The sequence below is a fragment of the Moschus berezovskii genome, chromosome 23 (genome assembly GCF_049115385.1).
Source record: "Moschus berezovskii isolate FMDL1 chromosome 23, NW_MosBer_1.0, whole genome shotgun sequence".
In the NCBI taxonomy this organism is placed as follows: domain Eukaryota; kingdom Metazoa; phylum Chordata; class Mammalia; order Artiodactyla; family Moschidae; genus Moschus; species Moschus berezovskii.
The window spans coordinates 21,122,519-21,147,234 of NC_142482.1; the positions used below are offsets into that span (position 1 = coordinate 21,122,519).

At 44.1% G+C, this 24,716-nt stretch overlaps 1 protein-coding gene across 1 annotated transcript in view; it reads right to left on the minus strand.

The window, feature by feature from the left end:
* The window catches only part of TCP11 (t-complex 11), a 42,701-nt gene extending 27,832 nt beyond the window's left edge, over window positions 1-14,869 (minus strand). Inside the window, exons 1-3 of the mRNA XM_055406385.2 lie at window positions 14,743-14,869; window positions 9,809-9,905; window positions 871-991 (exon numbers count right to left, since the gene is read on the minus strand). Of these exons, the coding sequence (XP_055262360.2) occupies window positions 871-991; window positions 9,809-9,905; window positions 14,743-14,866 (342 nt within the window). The 5' untranslated portion in view covers window positions 14,867-14,869. The remainder of the gene's footprint in view (window positions 1-870; window positions 992-9,808; window positions 9,906-14,742) is intronic.
* Window positions 14,870-24,716: the final 9,847 nt, after the last annotated feature.

Here is a 24,716-nt window from a genome sequence, read left to right on the forward strand (position 1 = left end):
CCCCTTTCCCCTTTAGTAATCATAAGTTTGTTTGGTGAATAAATTCATGGGTAGCATATTTCAGATTCCACATATAAGTGATCTCATATTTGTCTTTCTCACTCACTTTGCTTAGTACGATAACCTCTAGGTCGCCCTATGCTGTGGCAAATGGCATTATTTCATTCTCTTTGAGGCTGAGTAATATTCCACTATGTATACGTACGCCCCATCTTCTTTACCCATTCCTCTGCTGATGGGCATTTAGGCTGTTTCCACATTTGGGCTACTGTAAACAGTGCTGTTGTGAACACTGGGGTGTATGTCAGAAGGTACTATTAGTCTTCCTGGTTCTGGAAGCTCTCACAGCAGGCTCCTATAGTTCATGTGGCTCTACAGGCAGCTGGTTCCTGCAGCTGAGAGGTTTCTCGAGTACTGGACTCCTGCAGAGCAAGTGGCTGCTTCTCCAGGACTAGGCTCCTGGGGCACAGGCAACCACTCTGGCAACCAGCTCCTGCCATGCATGGTGGTCAACAGCACACACAGGCCAGAGAGCTCCCCTGGCACAGCCGTGCCCTCAAATGAGTAACTGAGTCCTTGGGTGTTCCCCCTACCCTAGGGCTGAAACAGGACTCTCCTTTTATCTTATATTCCAGCAGAGTTTTCTCTGCTTCTTACTAGCCCAAAGCCTCCATTCCTCCAATTCCCTGTTATAATAATTTTTATATTAAAACTTCTTTGTTGAAATTACTGAGTGATTTCTGCCTATTGATCATAGACTCTGACTGATTCATGGACCATGTTCAGTTGGGATTTGCTGGCCACTGACATTCCAGTGAGCAGGAGCTGTCCAGAAACTTTACATCTGCAAAGGCAAGGTTTATCACTCACCTCTTTGATTTCCTTTAGAAGTTCAAGAGCACAGTTGAAGTCTGGCGGAGTAGCTGATAGTCTCTCTTTCAGATGATCCCAAAAAGCATCATGCATGGTCTCCCTGATCCTGCCTTCCAGACTGTAAGAGGATTAAATGAACAAATTATTTTATCCACTCAAAAACTGCCATAAGGTCATTATTTACTAAGCCCCAAACAATATTTGATTTAAAAAAATTATACAGACAAGGGAAGGCCAGGAACTAAGTATGGAGGGCAGCAGAGCTGAACAAGCTGGGGTTTTAGACTTGGATGTCAAGGGCACCGGCACAACCTCTCAGAAGGGCTCCTCACAGTCTGGTGCAGCCACTCTCTGCAGTAGGAAGAACCCTGAACAGAGGTCAGGCTGAACGTTAACACTGATTCTGCATTTAGCATAGAAAAGATGTGACTTAGTTTCCCTAGCGTAAACATACAGCAAAGAACTAAGTGATCCTTCATTTTCTTATAGACTTAAATCTAGAAAAGGATTTTCCTTCTTTAACAACATCTGACTATCTATTGCTGGGAGAAATATCAATTACCTCAGATAAGCAGATGACACCACCCTTATGGCAAAAAGTAAAGAGGAACTAAACAGCCTCTTGATGAAAGTAAAAGAGAAGAGTGAAAAAGTTGGCTTAAAGCTCAACATTCAGAAAACTAAGATCATGGCATCTGATTCCATCACTTCATGGGAAATAGATGGGGAAACGGTGGAAACAGTGGCTGACTTTATTTTTTGGGGCTCCAAAATCACTGCAGATGGTGACTGCAGCCATGAAATTAAAAGACGCTTACTCCTTGGAAGGAAAGTTATGATCAACCTAGACGGCATATTAAAAAGAGACATTACTTTGCCAACAAAGGTCCATCTAGTCAAGGCTATCGTTTTTCCAGTGGTCATGTATGGATGTGAGAGTTGGACTATAAAGAAAACTGAGCACCGAAGAATTGATGCTTTTGAACTGTGGTGTTGGAGAAGACTCTTGAGAGTCCCTTGGACTGCAAGGAGATCCAACCAGTCCATCCTAAAGGAGATCAGTCCTGGGTGTTCATTGGAAGGACTGATGCTGAAGCTGAAACTCCAATACTCTGGCCACCTCATGTGAACAGTTGACTACTGGAAAAGACTCTGATGCTGGGAAAGATTGGGGGCGGGAGGAGAAGAGGACTACAGAGAGTGAGATGGCTGGATGGCATCACCGACTCTATGGACATGAGTTTGAGTGAACTCCAGGAGTTGGTGATGGACAGGGAGCCCTGGCGTCCTGCGATTCATGGGGTTGGAAAGAGTCGGACATGACTGAGCGACTGAACTATCTATAGATACTTCCAAATCAGCACATCTAAAACTGAATTCACTATCTTTCCCATCCAAACCTGTTCCTCCTGTATTCCTAATCTCAATGTCACTACCATGTAACCAGTCATGGAAGCCAGAATATCAGTCTTTTTTCCCCTTCCAAAAAAAAGCAGCAGCAAAGGCAATTCAATTAAAAAGGATAATCTTGTCAACAAATGATGCTAGAACAACTGGACATCCACATGGAAGAAAAATGAACCTAGACACAGACTTTTAATCAATACCTTCCACAAATAGAACATAGACCTCAATGTAAAAAACAAACTCTAAAACTTCTGGAACAGAAGAAATCTATGTGACCTTGGGTTTGGCAATGACCTTTTAGATATGCCACCAAAAGCAAGATCCATGAAAGAAAAAAAAACTGGTAAACTGGACTTCATTAAAATTAAAAATTGCTCCGTGAAAGTCACTATTAAGAGAAGGAAAAGACAAGCTCCAATCTTTGCAAAGCACATATCTGATAAAGAACTAGTATCCAAAACATACGAAGAACTCTTAAAATTCAAGAATAAGAAAATAACCCAATTTTGTTTTTTTCAAATCAATCTACTGGAGTATAGTTGGTTTATAGCACTGTGTTAGTTTCTTCTATACAGCAAAGTGAGTCAGTTATACATTTACATATATCTGCTCTTTTTTAAAAATTCTTTTCCCATGTAGGTCATTACAGAACAACCCAATTTTAAAACAGGAAAAGGTCTGAACAGACACCTCACCAAAGGATATAGAGAGATGGCAAATAAGCACATGCTCAACCTCGTGTCTCATTGCTGTTTTCAGTCGCCAAGTTGTGTGACTGAGACCCCATGGACTGCAGCACGCCAGGCCTCCCTGTCCCTCACCATGTCTCAGAGTTTGCCCAAGTTCATGTCCATTGAATCAGTGATACCATTCGATCATCTCATCTTCTGTCACCTTCTTGTCATCCTGCCTTCGATTTTTCCCAGCATCAGGGTCTTTTCTAGTGAGTCAGCTCTTCACATCAGGTGGCCAAATTACTGGAGTTTAAGCTTCAGCATCAAGTCCTTCCAGTGAGTATTCAGGGCTGATTTCCTTTTTAGGATTGACTGGTTTGATCTCCTTACTGTCCAAGGGCCTCTCCAGAGTCTTCTCCAGCCCCTCACTTCAAATGCATCAATTCTTCAGTGCTCTGCCTTCTTTATGGTCCAACTCTCACATCTGTACATGACTACTGGAAAGACCAAAACCTTGACCATACAAACCTTTGTCGGCAAATGATGCCTTTGCTTTTTAATACACTGTCTAGGTTTGTCATAGCTTTCCTGCCAAGAAGTAATCATCTTCTAATTTCATGGCTGAAGTCACCAGTAGGGAATTGTAAAATAACAATGAGATATCACTACACAATGAGATATCACTACACACCTATTAAAATGGCCAAAATCCAAAACACTGACAACACCAAATGCTGACAAGGACAGGGAGCAACAGGAACTCTCATTCACTGCTCGTAGGAATGCAAAGTGGAAGACCACCACTCTGGAGGATAGTTCCACAGTTTCCTACAGAACTAAACACACTCTTTCCATACAATCCAACCATTGTGCTCCCTGGGACTTACTCAAAGGAGTTGAAAGCTTATATCCACACAAAAACCTAAACATGGACATTTATCGTAGCTTTATTTTTTTGCCAAAGCTTGGAAGCAACCAAGATGTCATTCTGTACATGATGGATAAATAAACTGTGGTATATCCAGACAATGGAGTATTTGTTTTTATTTAGTTGCTAAGTAGAGTCTGACTCTCTGTGGCCCCATGGACTGTAGCCTGCCATGCTCCTCTGTCTATGGGATTTCCCAGGCAACAATACTGGAGTGGGTTGCCACTTCCTTCTCCAGGGGATTTTCCCGACCCAGGGATCAAACCTGCATCTCCTGCACAGGCAGGAGGATTCTCTCCACTGAGCCACCAGGAAATCCAATAGAATATTATTCAACACAAAAAAGAAATGCACTATCAAGCCCTCAAAAGACATGGAGGAAACTTAAATGTTTTGTTTTGCTTTTGTTTTTTGGCCATACCGTGTAGGATCTTAGTTCCCCAATCAGGGATCAAACCCATGCCCCCTGCACTGGAAGCACAGAACCTTAACAACTGGACCACCAGGGAAGTCCCTTAAGTGTATATTGCTATTGAAAGAATACAATCTGAAAAGGCTACATACTGTATGATTCCAAGTGTAAGAAATTCAGAAAACCTACAGAGATTGTAAAAAGATCAGTGGTTGCCAAAGGTTTCAGGGGGAGGGAGGGAAGAGTGAATAGATAGAACATAGGGAATTTTAGGGCAGTGAAATTACTCTGTGTGATATGGAAATGGTGAATAAACGTCATCATACATTTTCCAAAACCCACAGAATACATGTCACAAAAAGTGAATACCCCTGTAAACTTGAATTAATAATAATGTATTAATACTGGATCATAAATTATAACAAATAAACCACACTAATACAAGATGTAAACAAAGGAAACTGTATGTAGGAGAAAGGAGGGAATGTGAGAACTATTGTCCATAAAATAAAACTATGCTAAAAAATTGTCTATTACTTTTTTAAAGGAATTTACTTTCCTCTGAATGCTTATTTAAATGACTCCTCTGACCAATACACTTAGGCTAATAAGAAGAAAAAGAACCATTTGAAAATTCTGAGGCTGCACCTAGTCATTGCCAATAGTGATTGGTTTTCTGGACTCAAACATCCCTTCTTAGTAATGCATGCTCCTTGTAAAACAAAAAAGAAACAATGCAAAGATGAATAAAACAAAAATCAAAATTCCTCTCCCAACATTGCAATCTCAATCAGCAACGGTAACCAACTATAATCTAACAGTCGATTGTGCACTGGAATTGGTCTTAAAGCTTTTCTCCTCATCCCATTCATCCAATCCACTTGCAAGTTCCATAAACTGTTGGATGTCTCTGAAATCATCTGCTCCTACCATCATCTCTTACCTAGACTGCTACAAAGGGCCATTAACTGGTCCCTCTGCCTCAGTCTTGCCCCTTTTAATCTGCTCCCCACAAATTCATTCTAAACTCAATGACTTTTCTAAGATGCAATCCTGATTATGAGGTCATGCTCAGAGTCCATTAGGGGCTTCTCAGCATCAGCAGCACAAACGGCCCATATGACCCTCCTGATACTGCTCTGCCTCCCTGTCTAACTTCTCTCCTCCTACTTCATAACACTTCAGGCTCAACCACACCAAGACACTCATTCAGTTCACTACACTGTGCCTCCAACCCGTGTCCTCTGCCAGGAGCATTCCTTCCCACCCGGACCACCTCTGAGACTCAAGTCATCATAGGTAAACCTTGTTTCTTAGGCAGCTGAGAACTTTAAACTCTATACACAGCTCTAAGTGAACTTAGCAGTCACTTTCTAATTCAACTGTCTCTCCTACAAAAGTATCTTGACAGAAAAGACAGTGCCTTACTTGTTCACAGCTATAGTTACCTCTATCTCCAGAAGTCAGCAATTTTTCCTGTCACATAATAAGGACTCAACAAATGCCTGATGAATGAATGGCCCAAATAAGGGATTTCCCAATTAATACAACTGTAGGTAACATTCTACTCTTGCTTTATTGACTATGCCAAAGCCTTCAACTATGTGGATCACAATAAACTGTGGAAAATTCTCAGAGATGGGAATAACAGATCACCTGACCTGCCTCCTGGGAAATCTGTGTGCAGGTCATGAAGCAACAGTTAGAACTGGGCATGGAACAATGGACTGGTTCCAAATCGGGAAAGGAGTACATCAAGGCTGTATATTGTCACCCTGCTTATTTAATGATGCAGAGTACATCATGAGAAATGCTACACTGGATGAAGTACAAGCTGGAATCAAGATTCCTGGGAGAAATATCAATAACCTCAGATGTGCAGATGACACCACCCTTATGGCAGAAAGTGAAGAAGAACTAAAGAGCCTCTTGATGAGAGTGAAAGAGGAGAGTGAAAAAGTTGGCTTAAAATTCAACATTCAGAAAACTTAGATCATGGCATCCAGTCCCATCACTTCATGGGAAATAGATGGGGAAACAATGGAAACAGTGACAGACTTTATTTTTGGGACTCCAAAATCACTGCAGATAGTGACTGCAGCCATGAAATTAAAAAACGCTTGCTCCTTCAAAGAAAAGTTATGAACAACCTAGACAGCATATTAAAAAGCAGAGACATTACTTGGCCAACAAAGGTCCGTCTAGTCAAAGCTATGGTTTTTCTAGTAGTCATGTATGGATGTGAGAGTTGGACTATAAAGAAAGCTGAGAGCCAAAGAACTGATGCTTTTGAACTGTGGTGTTGGAGAAGACTCTTGAGAGTCCCTTGGACTGCAAGGAGATCCAACCAGTCCATCCTAAAGAAAATCAGTCCTGAATATTCATTGGAAGGTCTGATGCTGAAGCTGAAACTCCCAATAATTTGGCCACCTGATGCAAAGAACTGACTCATTTGAAAAGACCCTGATGCTGGGAAAGATTGAAGATGGGAGAAGGGGACAACAGAAGATGAGATGGTTGGATGGCATCACCAACTCAATGGACATGAGTTTGAGTATACTCCAGGAGTTGGTGATGGACAGGGAAACCTGGCGTGCTGCAGTACATGGGGTTGCAAAGAGTTGGACACAACTGAGCGACTGAACTGAACTGAGGTAACATCATCCTATTTGACCAAAGTCAAGTCAACTGCCAATAAGGAGTGACTTGGTTTATGCATTATATCTATTGCCACTAGCCACTTCAAAGTGATTTTGTGTTTCCTCTAATAGTTTGCCTGAGTCTTTATTTTGAATATGCTTTTTCTTTGGGGGGTGCTATTCATTATGGAGACCTCTTCCTAGAGGCCTAATAAAAATACATTTGTATGAAGCCTGTGCACTTAGGAAGGTTTGAAGCTAGGAGGATTTTGTTTAGAATACTCTTTTGCACGTAAAGCACACTTCTTCCCTGAAATTTTTATGGGAGAGATAAGTGAGCCAAACACATTCTGTTGAAGGGAAATCTAGTCAGTTGCTTGAAAGAACACAGCCCAAATAAAACAAGAACTGACTAGGTTGAAAAGAAATGAACTTGTGATTTAAGAGTTGCTGCTTTGACACTGCTTAAAGATAAATACTGCAGGGAGAGTTTCAGCTTCTGCCATGTTCACCATCTCTCCTGAAACCTGACATACGTTGAAGGTATGTTTGCATTTGACACGTAGCATGTTCAATGATGGTTTCTCACCTAGCACAAGACACGATGGAGAATCCTTTGGACACACAGAAGATGACCTCTTTCTGTTTTGCAGTGTATCCTGGTGTCATTTTTTGTGAATGTAGTCAGGTAGAGTTGGTTTTGTTGTTGAGCTCTGGGTTTTTTTTATTTTTATCTCTTTTGATGGGGTTCAGTTCAGTTCAGTCGCTCAGTCGTGTCCGACTCTCTGCGACCACATGAATCACAGCACGCCAGGCCTCCCTGTCCATCACCAACTCCCGGAGTTCACTCAAACTCATGTCCATAGAATCGGCGATGCCATCTAGCCATCTCACTCTCTGTCGTCCCCTTCTCCTCCCGCCCCCAACCTTTCCCAGCATCAGAGTCTTTTCCAGTGAGTCAACTCGTCACATGAGGTGGCCAAAGTATTGCAGTTTCAGGGATGGGCTAAAGCCACAGGGAGAAAAATGTGATATATGTCTCCAGTATTTTGATTTTGTTTTGTAAGAAGAGTTGAACTAGTTTTGATACCAAGAATAAATGGTGGAAAATGAAAAAAAAAAAACACCCTTGATTTCAACCTTTTTCCTGATATAAATTTGTACTACCTTACTTGAGAACCCAGCTCTGAATAGTACTATTTCCCTGCTTCATTTCTCTCTTTCATTTCTTCTACTCATTGTTTTCTCCTCTCCTGACAGCAACAAACATATCTAAGCAGTGAGAGAGATGCGAGAAGATCTGGGCTTTGGTGAAAACCTGTTCCCAGAGAAGCTGTGCTTGGCGTGGCCACCTGTTGGTGAGAGCAGATCAGAGCATGAAAACCAGGGCAGCAACTTGGGGCGTAGAACATCTCCTGAAGCTGACAAATAACAAAAGCATTTAAGGAAACTGAAGAGTCACAAGCTGCCATTGTGTATCTGTCCACTGGTGGGAAATCAGAACTGTTTTAAAATGTAAAAATCTGACACTGAATTTACCCACTGAACTGCCAATAAACTAGCAAGTCATATTAATACTTACAATGGTTCTTATTTATTTATTGCAATGTCTATATTACTAAGAAGAATGAAAAATAAAGCTTGATGGGGATGGGGAGCATTGTTTATCAACAGCATTCTGATCCTGATTCACAAATTAAGTTGATTTATGAAGCAGGGTGGGGGTGAGGGGACAGTTGAAAACACCACGATTATAAAAATTAATCTTTTTATCTTTGCCTATTTAAATCTGTGACCACATAAAAGTAATAGAAGCCATGTGGTAGGCAACCAATATCCATAAGACTCCAAAGATCCAGATCCCCAGTATTCACACTCTGGTGTGATCCTGTACCCTCAAGTGTCGCCTGGATTTGAGGGTTCATTTTTAGAAAACAAAATGTAGCAGAGGCCTTGGACATCTCTGCTGAGATTAGGTTTCTGTCATGGGCACCGTCTCTCACCCACCTACCCACTTTCTCATGCTAGGTGAGGGAAGGCAGCTGCCATGTTGTGAGCTGCTCCACGGTGGAGCCCAGGAGGCAAGAAGCTGAGGGCGGTTCAGGCCAACCTCAACAGCCTGACAGAGGCTGTGTCAGTGAAGCCACGCCCAGATCCCCAACCCACACAGAAACTGGGAGAGAACACTGTTTTAGCTGCTAAGTTTTGGGGTAATTTATCATGCAGCAATAGACAGCTACTACAGGCTAATTCCTCCACATCTGTCAGAGAAGATCTGAAATGCACCTCAACTCTTACTATTAATTGAGGTCCTAAAGTCCCCTGGTAGCACAGAGGGTAAAGCGTCTGCCTGCAATGCGGGAGACCTGAGTTCGATCCCCGGGTCGGGAAGATCCCCTGAAGGAAATGACAACCCACTCCAGTACTCTTGCTGGAAAATTCCACGGATGGAGGAGCCTGGTAGGCTACAGTCCATAGGATCACAAAGAGTTGCACACAACTAAGCAACTTCACTTCGAAAGTCCCCTCCAGTATTCCTGCCTGGAGAATCCCACGGACAGAGGAGCCTGGTGGACTACAGTCCACAGGGTCACAAGGAGTCAGATATGACTGAAGCTCGACTTAGCACGCACGCAAAGTGAACATCCCAATAACTGCTTGGGTTTAGTCCCTGGTTAAATAACATTTGCTTCATGACCCTCTGGTACTAATATAATTTACTACTCTTCTGTTCAAGTTGTTGAGACCTCTTATGGCTTAGATGCAAACACAGATTGTATTCTTAAACAAAAATGCTTCAAGTCTAGTCAGAAGGCATTTGTGCTAAATACCCATAGCAGGATGAATAAAATGGGAAAATCAGAAGAACCTATACCTTCCAGGAGGCAAAACCTTCTCTTCCATGCGGAAATCACGATTCACCACAATCTCGCTGCTCAGCTTGGAAACATCATTAACTGTATCTCTCAGGCCTGTGACAGAAAGAAGGTATGAGGTACACCCGAAAAACTAACGTTCTATGTTAATTATATCCCATCTGAAAAAAGAGAATGCAAGGTGGACACCAGTGAACTCACACAAGTCTGAATGGCTATTTTATTCAGAGATTCACTGTGAGTAGGCTCCAAATTGAGATTCATCCCAGTGACCTAATACACACTCCTTCAACCATTCTAGCCAATTATGTTTTCTGAACTCGAGGCCACATGACAGAGCCTCTTAGTAGCCCACTGTGGGGATAAGGGAAGACAAAGAAACTATTAAAAAAAAAAAACAGAAAATGAAACTGATTAAAAACCTTTCTCCTGGGATTTCCCTGGCAGTCCAGTGGCTAAGACTTCATGCTGCCAAAGTAGGCAGCCCAGGTTCCATCCCTGGTCAGGGATAGATCCCATATGCTGCAACTAAGAGCGCAGACATGGCAATGAGATGCCTTCTGCGTGGCATAGCCAAAAAAATTTAAAAACTAAATTAAAAAGAAACTCTTACAAAGTAAAATAATAAAGCAGCAAAAGTAATTTTCAAAAATAAACATTTATCTAAGGGTATTATGACTACACTCTCTTCTTCCTGTCTTTGATGGACGTTAAATTCTCCACACAGAAGTACTGAAAGGTGTCAATTTCACTTGGTCTTCTAAAGCAGTTTCTAGAATTTAGGATTTCACAGACTAGTAAATTTCCAAAATGATTTTGAGCAAGGGACAATAACTTGCCAACTTTCTGTTTTGTCAAGTATGGACAGTATGAAAACAGCAAATAAAGAAACCACTCTACCACCAAAACCATCATTTCATAAAAGAAAAAGTTTAACCTCCAAAAATGCAGGAAGGGTCGGAATAAAGACTAGTCATTAAAAAGAATCAACTTTAGCTTTCGGAAAAACTCATTGCTGCTGCTAAGTCACTTCAGTCGTGTCCGACTCTGTGTGACCCCATAGACGGCAGCCCATCAGGCTCCCCCATCCCTGGGATTCTCCAGGCAAGAACACTGGAGTGGGTTGCCATTTCCTTCTCCCGGTATCTTTAATTCATTCCACTAAATCTTGCTAGGAATTTTGTCACAAAAGGAAGCATCACTACCAACAAAGCTAGTGGAGGTGATGGAATTCCAGTTAAGCTATTTCAAACCCTAAAAGATGATGCTGTGAAAGTGCTGCACTCAATATGCCAGCAAATTTGGAAAACTCAGCAGTGGCCACAGGACTGGAAAAGGTCAGTTTTCATTCCAATACCTAAGAAAGGCAATGCCAAATAATGCTCAAACTACTGCACAATTGCACTCAGCTCACACGCTAACAAAGTAATGCTCAAAATTCTCCAAGCCAGGCTTCAGCAATACGTGAACCGTGAACTTCCAGATGTTCAAGCAGGTTTTAGAAAAGGCAGAGGAACCAGAGATCAAATTGCCAACATCCACTGGATCATGGAGAAAGCAAGAGAGTTCCAGAAAAACATCTATTTCTGCTTCATTGACTATGCCAAAGCCTTTGACTGTGTGGATCACAATAAACTGTGGAACATTCTGAAAGAGATGGGAATACCAGACCACCTGACCTGCCTCCTTTGAAACCTGTATGCAGGTCAGGAAGCAACAGTCAGAACTGGACATAGAACAACAGACTGGTTCCAAACAAGAAAAGGAGTACATCAAGGCTGTATATTGTCACCCTGCTTATTTAACTTATATGCAGAGTACATCATGAGGAACACTGGGCTGGATGAAGCACAAGGTGGAATCAAGATTGCCAGGAGAAATATCAATAACCTCAGATATGCAGATGACACCACCCTATGCCAGAAAGTGAAGAAGAACTAGAGAGCCTCTTGATGAAAGTGAAAGAGAGTGAAAAAGTTGGCTTGAAGCTCAACATTCAGAAAACTAAGATCATGGCATCCGGTCCCATCACTTCATTGGAAATAGATGGGGAAACAGTGGAAACAGTGGCTGACTTTATTTTTGGGGGCTCCAAAATCACTGCAGATGGTGACTGCAGCCATGAAATTAAAAGACGCTTACTCCTTGGAAGGAAAGTTATGACCAACCTAGACAGCATATTAAAAGGCAGAGACATTATTTTGCCAACAAAGGTCCATCTAGTCAAGGCTATGGTTTTTCCAGTAGTCATGTATGGATGTAAGAGTTGGACTATAAAGAAAGCTGAACGCTGAAGAATTGACACTTTTGAATTGTGGTGTTGGAGAGGACTCTTGAGTCCCTTGGACTGCAAGAAGATCCAACCAGTCCATCCTAAAGGAGATCAGTCTTGGGTGTTCATTGGAAGGACTGATGCTGAAGCTGAAACTCCAATACTTTGGCCACCTGATGAGAAGAGCTGACTCATTTGAAAAGACCCTGATGCTGGGGAAGATTGAAAGCAGGAGAAGAAGGGGATAACAGAGGACGAGATGGTTGGATGGCATCACCGACTCAATGGACATGAGTTTGGGTAAACTCCAGGAGTTGGTGATGGACAGGGAGGCCTGGCGTGCTGAAGTCCATGGGGTCGCAAAGTGTCGGACACAACTGAGTGACTGAACTGAACTGAGCACTAGCATTTGGGAACCACTGTTCTTAGTACAGACCTAGTTGATAGCATTCTCATGTAACAGGCGTACATGGTAATTATGATTACTTGGTATTAAAAGAGCCATACACAGTAAATCATCTTCTCACGATCTTTCAATAAAGCTTCTTAATTTGTTCACAGAAAAGTATTTGGCTCCAAGATGTGGAGGGGTTATAAAAGCACTAAGATTAACCATTAGTTGATAATTGTTGAAATTGGGCGGTGACTAAATGGGGGTTCATCATTCCAGTCTCTGTATTTCTGTGTATGTTTGTTTTCTATAAGTAAAAAGGTTTAAAAATATAAAAAGGAAAAATAAAATTATCTCAGAAAAAAGGTTTCATAGGAGAATGCCTTTGTTCTTAGCAGATAGATGAAGTATTTAAAGTCATGACCCTATAACTTCAAGAAATAATACTTATGTATAAGAGAAAAAAACCAGTATGGCAGAATATTAACAATGCGGGCATTCATTGTTTTTTCAACAGGATTGAAATACTTCAAAATAAAAAGATAAGGATAAAAGGTGACTGTAAAATTTATCAAAAAGCCACAGATGGCATTTCAGTTTAGGCAAACATAAAGGTGAACTTAACCGTGGGTGACAGGAAGGTCTCTATTTCATCAGCCTCTTTAAAGTCTTTAGTTTCAGGCAAAATACAGTCAAATATGCAAACAGACTTGCTGCTAATTCACCAAACACAAAATCAAAACTAAGAAAATCTTCAGAGGGAGATTGAGCTGCTTCTAGTAGTATATTGAAGAACCGAGGAAAACATACACAGAAACACTTCCCAACTTCAGAACCTGCTTCAACAACACTGGTCTGTTGTCCACAGTACCACAGTGCTATGCAACTGCTACAACTGCAAAATTCAGGAACGGGGAGGGCTCAAAGAGAAATTAGACATAAAAAGAAACTAACAGATTTTTAAAATCCAGATCCCAAGGACAAAGACATTTTCAAAATAACTTGTAAGTAACTTAACCAAGTCACCCTGATATACAAAATTTTGAAATTTTTTAAAAAGAGGAATTTGGTTATTCAGGTTAGAGCTGTCTTGTCTATGGATTCATTTAAAAAAAACCCTCAAGAACTTAAATAGCCTAAACTGTTTCTACCAAAAACGTGAAGTGCCACCCCACATCATGTTCTTATCTATTGAAAAGTACCTATGCCAAGGGAGGATTCCAAAGCACCCAATTTGCTACTTTTCCTTAACCAGGAGCGACCCCGTGTGGCTACAAGAGAAAGAAATGGGACTGAATTTGAAGAATTTAACTCAGGAGGTTAAGGCACGTGGGCAGGCCTTCAGATTGAGGACTACTTAAATTATCTGGTGATTATTATAAAAGAAATGCTGGATGAATCCCAATGAGATCAGATCTAAACAGTGGAAGAGACTTTGTGACCCAATAGGAACATAAAAGAGCACTGTACTATTGTTGCTGTTCAATGTAGAGTCACTCTTTGCGACCCCATGGACACCAGGCTTCCCAGTCCTTCACTATCTCCTGGAGTTTGCTCAGACTCCAGTACTCTTGGCTGGAAAATCCCATGGACGGAGGAGCCTGGAAGGCTGCAGTCCATGGGGTCGCTGAGGGTCAGACACGACTGAGCGACTTCACTTTTACTTTTCACTTTCATGCATTGGAGAAGGAAATGGCAACCCACTCCAGTGTTCTTGCCTGGAGAATACCAGGGACCGGGTAGCCTAGTGGGTTGCCGTCTACGGGGTCACACAGAGTTGGAGACGAGTGAAGCGACTTAGCAGCAGCAGCAGCATGTCCATCGACTGGGTGATGCTATCCAACCGTCTTATCCTCTGTCATCCTCATCTCATGCCCTCTCTAGAAGAGTGAGGTCAGAGGAGCACTGCTAATGCAGTCCACCAAATAGAGAGAACACAGGGCCCCTCTGGGATCATTTCGGGTCTTTAAACTCTACCCCAGGTGTCTGCCATGTTCCACCTACGAATTCAAGGTAACAGAACACAAACAGGGCTCTGAACTGAGCCTCAATCTTGTCAGATTCAAGAAATCGCTCCTGGGACACGTCTTTTCTCCAGGACCCCAAACTCTCTGCAGATCTTCGGTTCAATAGGGTGCCTCTGGCCTGAAAGGAAGAGGCTGGGGTTGGAGGAGGTAAGGAAAGAGGGGACGAGAGGAGTGTGGCGCTTCCCACCCGACCCTCACTGAGCACACCCGGAGGGCCAGGGCCGAGGCCGGAGCTGGACCTACGGGAAGGGTGGTCCTTGAGGCTGCTCTTGTCTTCCCGGGTCGGTCCTGAGCTTTCGGGCTTACAGGGTCTGCTCTCTGTGTCGCCAGGGTCCTTCCCGGGCACGTTTTCCTCCATGTCCGTCATCCTGCTGATGGAATCTGGGTGGGGAAGTAAACGGGGGCGCTGTGGGCGGCGGGGAAGAGGGCGCTTCAACTACCGCGGGGCGGGGGGGGGGTGGGGGCCGGGCCGTCGCGCCCGAAGTGGACCCCACTGAGGGAGCTGGGCGGGCAGCTTCAGGGAGGGATGCGGGCAGAAGGGCCCGGAGGAAGGGGAACCCGAGGAGTGACCGCTGCCTCCACAAGCGGGACACTGCGGCCAGAGCGGGGCGGCCTTCCCCGTCGGCCCCCGGCCCCCACCAGGGCTCAGGCAGCTCCGGGGCCCTCACCTCTCCCACGAGGCCCGAAGCCACTCTTGCGACGGTGGGGCGGAGGCCCTCAGCTAAGCGCGGGCCGTACCACCGCGGAGGGTGGCGGGGGGGCGGCAGCCGGCAGGGTCCGAGAGGCGGCGTGCAGGCAGGAGGGCCAAGCCCGGGCTCACCCCCCGCGCCTGCGTCAGGGTGGCACAGGCCGGGCTTTGAGCACAAACCCCGCCCGTCTCCGGGGCAACGGCGCCGGGCACGTGCTGAAGCCGCGGGCCCAGGGCCTCAGTCCTTGAGGGCTTGAGGCCTACTGAGCAGGTACGTCCGTGCCGGGCATTTCCCGCCCTCCACGAAAACGATCACCTGGAACGACTGAGGAAGGGAAGGCGCACTGTTGTGTTTCTTCAGCCTGGTCAGAAAGCTTGAGACGCAGAGGTCCACAGCCAGGCAGGTGGTTTCCTTAGCCCTGGGCCCGTTGCAAGAGGAGCGCCCTTCTCCCATTCTCCAGGTGTGGAAGCCGAGAACCCTGCCGGCTGCTGGTCGGAGCAGGCGTGGGGACTGGGACGGCGGTGCCCTGCGGCTCATGTGGGTCTTGGGGTCGGATCCCTGAGCTCCAGGGAGCACATCGCCAGCCTTTCTGGGTTCCTGCTGCCCCTGAAGTGATGTGAGGACCTGAGGTGACCCCTCCCCCTCTTCTCCAGTTCCCTGTACTTTGGGGGCGGGGGATGAAAAGGAAATTTTCCACTCCACACGCTCCCATCGTTCTTTATTACTCTGACTTGATTTCTTACCACAAAAGCTTACTTTGAAAATAAATAAATAAAACAAAACATGAAAGTATTGCCTGTAAGAAACCACGTTCTCATTATAACCCTTGCCTTGTTAGTGTGGAATGTGGATTTTTCTTGCACAACTCCTACATTTTGAAGGGGAAAATTATGAAGAGATCCAAGAACATTTCTGCTTAAGAAAATCCACTTCGCTCTGAGGCCCAGGCAGAAAGGAGGGGAATGGCCTGGCAAAGTTACTGTTTAGCCAGAGTATCTCAAACCAGTACATACTAAACCTGCCCCTTCCTCCTCATCACCTTTTCCTGGTGTTTCCCTCCGGGATGTCAACTGTGAAGCAGGCTGGCCTACTCCCCAAAACCTGGAGAAGTGGGAGGAAGTTGCATGATTTCAGCCAAGTTCAATGAAAATATTTTTCATTATTACAGGGAGATAAGGAGGTTAGGTTGTTGATTTCCCTTTTTTTTAATTTTTCCCCAGAATTCTGTTTGTGCATTTTTATTTATGGGAGAAAGTTTTCAGAATGACACCAGTTTGTTTTCCCACAAAAATGGTATTGCCATGACTCTTCCTAGTGATGCCTGAAATTACATTTATATGTATCACGAGGCCCCTTTTATCCTCTTCTTACCCAAGCTATCGGGAAGGGGCAGTGGGAGGAAATAGCAGTGGGGGAACATGTGGATGGGAGAGGAGCCTGGCTAGAAGAGAAAGAAAGGATGGAGGTAGGAGAGGATGACAAATTGGAGTTTTCTCAGGGTCAGCGTGGGGACAGCATTTCATGATCTTATCTTGAATAGTTATCAGAACCAACTAGGCAAAAGTTAGAAGTTGAGGAGAATAGAAAGATGATGTGAAAGATAAACTCTCTTTCCCTTTGGGGTCTTAGTTAATAATAACTGATTTTTGTTTAATGATCTACAAAATGCTTTTACATTGTAAATCCATGTGCTCTGCACACAATTCTGTCTGTTCAGTAGGTGTTATATTGGACCATTTAATAGATGAGCAAACTGCGGATCAGAGAGATTTCAGGGCGTTTCCCAAAGTCACACGGCAAGCAAGGTCTTGACTCTTGATCATATATTTTTTAATAATTCGTGCCACCTGACTCTGGCTGAGAAGCTGTATAAACAAGAAAATACAACTAACGTGTAATGGTATGGTAAGTCCCAGAATGGAGTGCGTAGAAGATTTGCTATTGGAGGTCAGAAAAAGGTTGGGATCAGTTCAAACCCAGCCATGAGCCAGAATCCTAAGCAAGATTGTGTAACCAATTTGGTCTTTAGAAATGGGTTTCTTGTTCAGCCTGGCTCTCCTTCAACCTCAGGACCCCTCTTTAAATTCTCATAATGGGTGAAAATGGATTTTCCATATATGTCTGTCCTTTGGTGGGAGTGCCCCTCCCGAGTAACTCAACACCTTTACCCTATTAAAGTGCACATATTTCAAAAGACCCATAAGGCAAATATTTCTCACACAGCCCAAAGACAGAAGTAGAAGCCCTGTTTCCTCTCACGCTGCAATGTGCCCAAAGCTGTCCACCCTAGGGATGCCGTTTTAAACTAAGATGTCATATGTTTATTTTAACACTATTTGTTCTTGGCAAATCTTTGAGTAGAATTCTTGTTCAAAGAGGAAGGGCTTCCTATACTTAGGCGCACCTTTGTACCCCTATGGGTGCAGATACCCCAGCTTGAGAAGTAGCCTAAGGGAATTTCAGGCCAGCAGCTAGAATCTTCCTACTTTTCAACCACTTCCCCCCATATGTGTGCTTTAACACAAGCCCAAGAGTATGACCTATCCTCATTCATTAAATACGATCCTGGGTACACTATCCCACAAGAGCAAGTTGTACAGAAAGTTGATCCTACCACAAAGACATTCTGAAAGAGGGGTGGTATAGAGAAGGATGTCCGTAAGAAGTAGAGGACCACAGAATTTAAGAAGAATCCTGAATATTGGATCTGCTAGCTAAAACAAAATAACAAAACACGCCTCATTTTACAAAAAAGCATCTTAGGTTCAGTGAGGTTAAATGACTCGTCTAAGGTCACCACCAGTTTACAGAAAATTTAGGACTAGAACCCATATCACAGTCTGTTTATTCCATACTATATAGAGCTAAGTAAGAGTAAAAGCTAATATGGTAAATAAATATTGACATTTTCTAAAGAAAAATGTAAATGATAGGCCATGGAATGAAAATAGTGAGGGATGATGTCAACTGGAGGCCCAGGCTGCAAGCAGTGTGGAGTATAGTAGAAGATAAACAGTCAACTGAAGTGGTGGGGACACATAAATACAGAGTGGGACTTTTAAATGGAACCATTTGGAGTCATGTAAACTGGGATCGACTTCATTATAGCCTCCCTTATGGTACAGAACCGCACGTCAAAACTATTTGCGTTAGTCTCTTGACAAATGTGTTTTCTTCACAGAACCCAGGAGGAGTGTGAGAAGGGTCGAGGTGATCTGGGGCGAGTCTGGACGAGGCCCTTCGAAACTCACATGGAAGTGTGATGGATGGGAACTCATCACAGATCTTTTCAGGACAGGGGTTCCAAGAGAAGACAAAGCAGCCATGCTGGGGACCTCCTTCTCCAGTCCTGTTCCTCCCTGCACCAGGGTCTTTGCACACCCCGCTACTTCCTCTGACCCCTGTTCACTCTGCCCACTCCCTCTCCTTCTTCAGGTCTAGCTCACAAGGCATAACTCTCTCAGAGAACCTCCCATGGCCCTCCGTTAGTTTCTTCTCTTTTTTTAATGTGGTAAAAGTCACATAATAGAAAACACATTTAACCATATTTATGTGTATAGTACAGACGCACTAAGCACATTTGCATTGTGCAACCCTCACCATCATCCATCTCCCATATTTTTCACCTTCGTAACTCTGTCACCATTAAATACTAAGTCCCCATTGCCCCTCCCCACCCCCTAGCCCCTGGCATCTATGTATGGACCTTTGGCCTCTATGAATTTGACTATTCTAAGTATCTCATATAAGTGGAATCAAACAGCATTTGACTGCATCTCCTGTATACTGGAATGCATTTTTAAGGTTAACTTAATAATAATTGTCTTGCAAAGAGACATTTGTATATATGTCAATATACGTATGTATATATGTCAAACTCTGTTAGCTTCTGTCAACACCTATTCCTTTTTCTGCATAGCAGTCACTGCAGTTTGTCCTTACACGGTTGTGCATGATGAACCCTGATGGATTGTCTAACTCCACCCGGAGACTTTGAGTTCTCTGAGAACGCACAGGCACAAGCAGGGGAGGCAGCGGTGCTGGGGGGTCAGGCAGAGTGTCTCTCTGGGTCCAGTGGGTTCGTCAACGGTGCTCATCTTTCTCTTTTTGTCTCACAGACATGTTTCCTCTTTTTATGTGTCTCCTCTGTCTTTAGGGTCCTGTGAGCCTTTTAAACCAGCAAAGGCAACATCAGAGAGAAGAGGGTCCTGTGACGGTGTGTGTGGGGGTATCCCCCTGAACTGGGAGGTGGCAGCAGGGGGCAGTGGCACCTTGGGAGTAACTTCCAGAGGCAGGCTTCTCTCTCTCTCTAGAGTAAGCCAGGGTCAGCAGCAGCCCAAAGCCACAAAAACTGACTTTCAAAGCCCTCCTAAGAGCTGCATCTTTCGACTCCCCCAACAATCGTGCCTTGTGCCCGGGACACGGCGCGAGTTACACACTTAAAGCAGTTTCCACTGAACCGCATTCAGTGGGTTTTAAACTCTGGGGAAAGCTGGCAGCCTCTTTGTGGGTTTTTTTTAAAAACTAGTTAGAGGGACAATTAAACCTTTATGGGCCCCAGAATGTACCTATGCAGACATAAATAAGGATCATTCTTCGTCACCGGAGAGAATCCACTTTCTGGCAACAGATATATTTTTCTGCCATCGCAGGACAGAGTTGAGCTCATGTCTGAGGGCCTTTGTGATTAGGGCAGGTGATGGGGGTCAGCGTGAGCAGAGTTAGAACGTGGACCCTAAGTTCTCAAAATGGACATATCGTGGGCCTCGGGCTTAGCTGGTCTGAAATAAATCACAAACTTCCAAAGCCTTCCCAGAAAGCTGCCAGGATTTTAGGCCAAGAACACTCATCTTGCTTCCTCCTTGTGTTACTTTGGGCCAAAAAACGGTCCATTTGTCAAAGAGTCCTGACTTCTTTATTTCCACTCTTACAACACAATACAATGCATTCACATATTTACAGTGCAATGTCCTTGAACGGTCAGGATGATTTTTTTTTAATCTAATAATATCATTAAATGCACCAGGGGGCTCTCTCCTTAAAGGAACCTTTGAGGAAAACTCTTTTGTTAAGTGAATCAGTCTTTTGTAAAGCAAATCATCAGCCACCAATTTGTTCTCCAAATCTGAGATTTCACACAAGAGATTTTCTTAAACCAGGCCGTCTTTAGATGGTGGCCTGTGCATTTTCTTTTATTTTTCTGACTTTGCTAAAGACAAGCTCTTCCTGAGTAGATGTTATTGGACCGGGATGAAGGAATCTCAAACACTTGAGAAATAAATCAGTTTCAATCATTCCCGTCATCCATAATTCTTTAGAACCGCCAGCCTAAAGCAAAGTATAATGATCTCTTGACAAAGAATCCAGCTGCAGATTTGAAGGCCAGTCTATTTGAAGTCAGTTTCAAAAGAAATGCAGAAAACAAGGTTTTGCTTCTTTTTTTTTTTTTTAAGTTATTGTCATGGGGGTTTGTGTGTGTGGTAGAATACATAGCATAATATTTATTATTTTAACCATTTGTTATGTGTACAATTCAGTGGCATCAAATAAATTAGATCCACAATGTTGTGTAACCTTCACCATTACCTCCCCAAACTTTCATCATCCCCAACAAAAACTCTGTACCCATTAAACAGTAACTTCTCTCCTCCAAAACCCCCTCCCTCAGGTCATGGTAGTCTGTATCCTACTTTTTGTCTCTAGGAACAGAACAGTTTTAATCTTCAGTTTTACTTCAGGACGTGTTTTCTTCCCATGGCCGGCAGGGCAAATGGGGAAACCATGGCCATCCTCTTTTTCACCTTGGGGACTCTTCCCAGCTCTGCCTCCCTCCTCGCTGTTCCTCCACCGACAGTGTCTACTAGATGAAGCCGGAGCTCATTTGAACAGTTTAAACTTGCAAAGGGGCTGCAGCCCCCTGTGGGAACAAAAAGAGGTCACCGGGTCTGAGTCTCTGTTACAAGCTCAGGAATGGCAAGAATTTTCTGACTTCAATAGTCTGAGGAAGTAGACGGCTGTTTTGGTGTCTGAAGCCTGCTTGGAGCCGGCATGCAGCCACGTTCAGTGCCTGTCAGCCACAGAGTTAGTACCTGAGATCCCTCAGAGCTCAGGCTCAGGGAGATGGAAATGCAAGAAGAGCCACGGAGGGCTCCCTCAGACACCCTCAAATTCTATGCCATGAAACTTCTCAAACTGAAAAACACTGGCTAAACCACTCATAACCCCTGCAGACCCTACATCTCTTGTACCCATCTGTGACTGACAGTGGCACACTCAGAATGACTCACATCCACCAGTTTGGGTGCTCCTTTGCTCATGAGGCTTGGAAACTCTCAAAGGAGTGAGCCTCCTTACCTCTGCCCACTGCCCACCCCCCACCTCCTGCCCTTCCCCAGCGCACAACTCAGGATAACAGGAGACTTGATTTATGAAATCTGATTTTAATTGTTTCAAGAACTACACAGAGCCTTGCCTCACCAAGCCTGGGACTGAGAGCCTGCCAGAGGTCCTTGGGACAACTGGGGAGAAGTGGTTCCATGGCCACAGAGAACAGTGAGCCACCAGGAGGTGGAAGGGGAATCCCCACAAAAGCAGGCGGCCTTCTGCTGCCCACATTCTGGTGACCCTGGGCAGGTCACTTCACAGCTCTGGCCTCACTTCTTGGAAGCTGGGTGGAAGTGCCCCCCAGTTATGAGAATTTGCAGCAAGTGGAAGAGAAGCAAGGCTTTCTGATAGCTCGGATTCTTGAAACAGGAAATAAGACTCTTTGTTTCCCATAGGTGCTGATATTAATGAAAAGAAGGGCAGCAGAGAGGCAGAGGAGGAAATCTGGGGAAAGGAGGAAGTCGATGGTATATTTTAGATTTAGGGACAGGTTGAGAATGAAGTTTTGGTTGGATCTTGGTGAGAAGATATTCAGCAGGCAGGTGGAAATAAGCAGGCAGAATTAAGGAGAGAGATTGAGACTAACTGATAACAAGAATGGCGTCAGAGGGCTTCCCTGGTGGCTCAGTGGCGGAGAATCCGCCTGCCAATGCAAGAGGCAAGGGTTCAATCCCTGATCTGGGAAGATCCCACCTGCCGAGGGACACTTAAGCCCTCGGGCTGTAGACCCTGTGCTCTGCAACAAGAGATGCCACCACAATCAGAAGCCCATACACCACAACTAGAGAGTAGCTACCACTCGCTGCAACTAGAAAAAAGCTCACGCAGCAACAAATATCCTGCACAGCCATAAAAAAATTGCTTAAAAAAGAATGGTGTCAGGAGTTATAGTTGCTAGATGAAACAGTCATAATAATGAGGCAACACATATCAAGTTCTTACGATGTTGTCAGGCCCTCAGGGAGCCCTTCACACAGATGCACAGCCATCATCCTCACAACACCCTCATGACAAAGATGTTGCTTTTACACCCACTTAGTAGATGAGAATCTAAGTATCTTGCACAGGGTCACACAGTGAATAAGCAGTAAGGCAGGGACTTGAACCCAGGGAGTCTGACCTCAGAACCTTTGATCAGTCTTTTTTTTTATCACCTCCAGAAAAGTGGAGGTATTGGAGCACACAAGAAAAGCAGTGCAGATGGAGGACAGAACCTTGACAGATGCCTGTGAGTGGTGCTCCTATTCAGCTGGGACCTAAAATCAGACTGAGCAGATGAAGGTGTGGGTCAAAAACAACCCAAGTGGGGCTTCCCTGGTGGTCCAGTGGTTAAGACTCTGCTCCCCGTGCAGGGAGCCCCAGTTCAATGCCTGGTCAAGGAACTAGACCCCGCATACCTTGACTAAAAGTTCTTGGGCTGCAACTAAAGATCCCACATGCCACAACAAAGACCTGGTGCATCAAAAACCAAACAACCCAGGTGTACCTAGTAATGTGGTGGATTAGACTGGCTCTGCACATGTCAATAATAACACTAATAATAAATAATAATAAATAAAAACTATGTGCCAGGCACTGTTCTAATGGGCATCACATACATTCTCATTTAGTCCTCTCACAAATCCTATAAAGAAGGTGCCCATTCTACAGGAACAGAAACTGAGGCTCCAAGAGCTTAAGGGACTTATCCAGCTATAATACCGGAGACAGAAACTCAAAGCCAAGCTGTGTGCGCAGGCAGCTGGCTCTAGAGTTGCCTCCCCAAAGCAGTCTTTCCCAATTGCCCCTCAACAGTCACGCAGTGAAACCTCTGAATAGTTCTGATATGTTTTGTATAAGGTGACTCCCTTGAAACAGTTAATAGTTGAAACCAGTATTTGAAGTCAGTGCTTCCAGAAGTTACCAAAGGGTTATCAGCTGCCTTGAACCAATGTTGAGATTTACTAAGTGAATATTCCAGTTAATACAACCCAACTAGAATGAAGCATTGCCTCTTATTTCTGGTCTCTGAAACACACCCAGTTCATTCCTAGTCTTCCCTGGTGGCTCAGACAGTAAAGAATCTGCCTGCAATGCAGGAAACCCCAGTTAGATCCCTGGGTAAGGAAGCTCTCCTGGAGACAAGAATGGCAATCCACTCCAGTATTCTTGCCTGGAGAATTTCATGGACAGAGGAGCCTAGTATGCTACAGTGCATGCGGTGGCAAAGAGTCGAAAAGGATTGAGTGATTAACACTTTCACTTTCATTTCTAGCATCCAGTTCCATGGAGAAGCCTGATTGGTCTAATGGGAAATCCCACCTCCATTAAAGTGATTGGTTCAGAGGGAGCATGTGACACGAATCAGATTAAATAAAGCGCAAGGAGACATGGCTAGAGGTTTCTTGCCAAGTTTCCCATCAGTCTGTTTCATCACACTCCCTTTGGGAAGAGAGCCTGTCTCTCCTGGATTTTGACTTTGTCTTCCCAGGGTAGGAACTGTCCCTGATGGCCATCTTAATGACAGCCTCACTGCACAGACAGTCTCGAAGTACCCCTGTAACCCAGTCTGCTGCCTGATTCCCAAGCATGAAGTCAATACATTCCTTATCCTTTACGCCCGTTCAACTTGGAGTGCTTGCAGCCCCAAACTCCCACTGGAATACAAGCAGCATGAAGGCACAAACCATGTCTGTCTGCTTCTCTGCTGTGTCCCGAGCCCTGACTATATAGAATTAAGCACCAAGAGAGAACTCATTATAGTTGAGTGAGAGAAACATGAACCAAATAAAGACTCAGAGGATAATGTAGCTGGCAAGCACTTCTAAAATCATCTAATCCAAGTCTTCTCTCTTTTCTTCTCTATGGTGAGGAAAGCAAGAGTTGCTGTGTTAGAAAGGTTAACAGTTGTCCCTCTAATTAGGACAGGCACTCTAGCACCCATAGCGAGGATCTTCAGTCCCTGTGAGACAAGCACACTGCAGGGGCTTTGATGTTTTACTCGGTCCAATTTGGAGAACTAGACCAGGAAGAGATAGGTCCCCAGGCTAAGCAAAACTTCATCATCAGTTGAGGATAGAAATGGGGACTTGGTAGGGAAAAAATAAAACCAAAAAAGCCCCAAACGAATGAAAGCAAAAGCTCACAAATTTTTATATTAAGAAT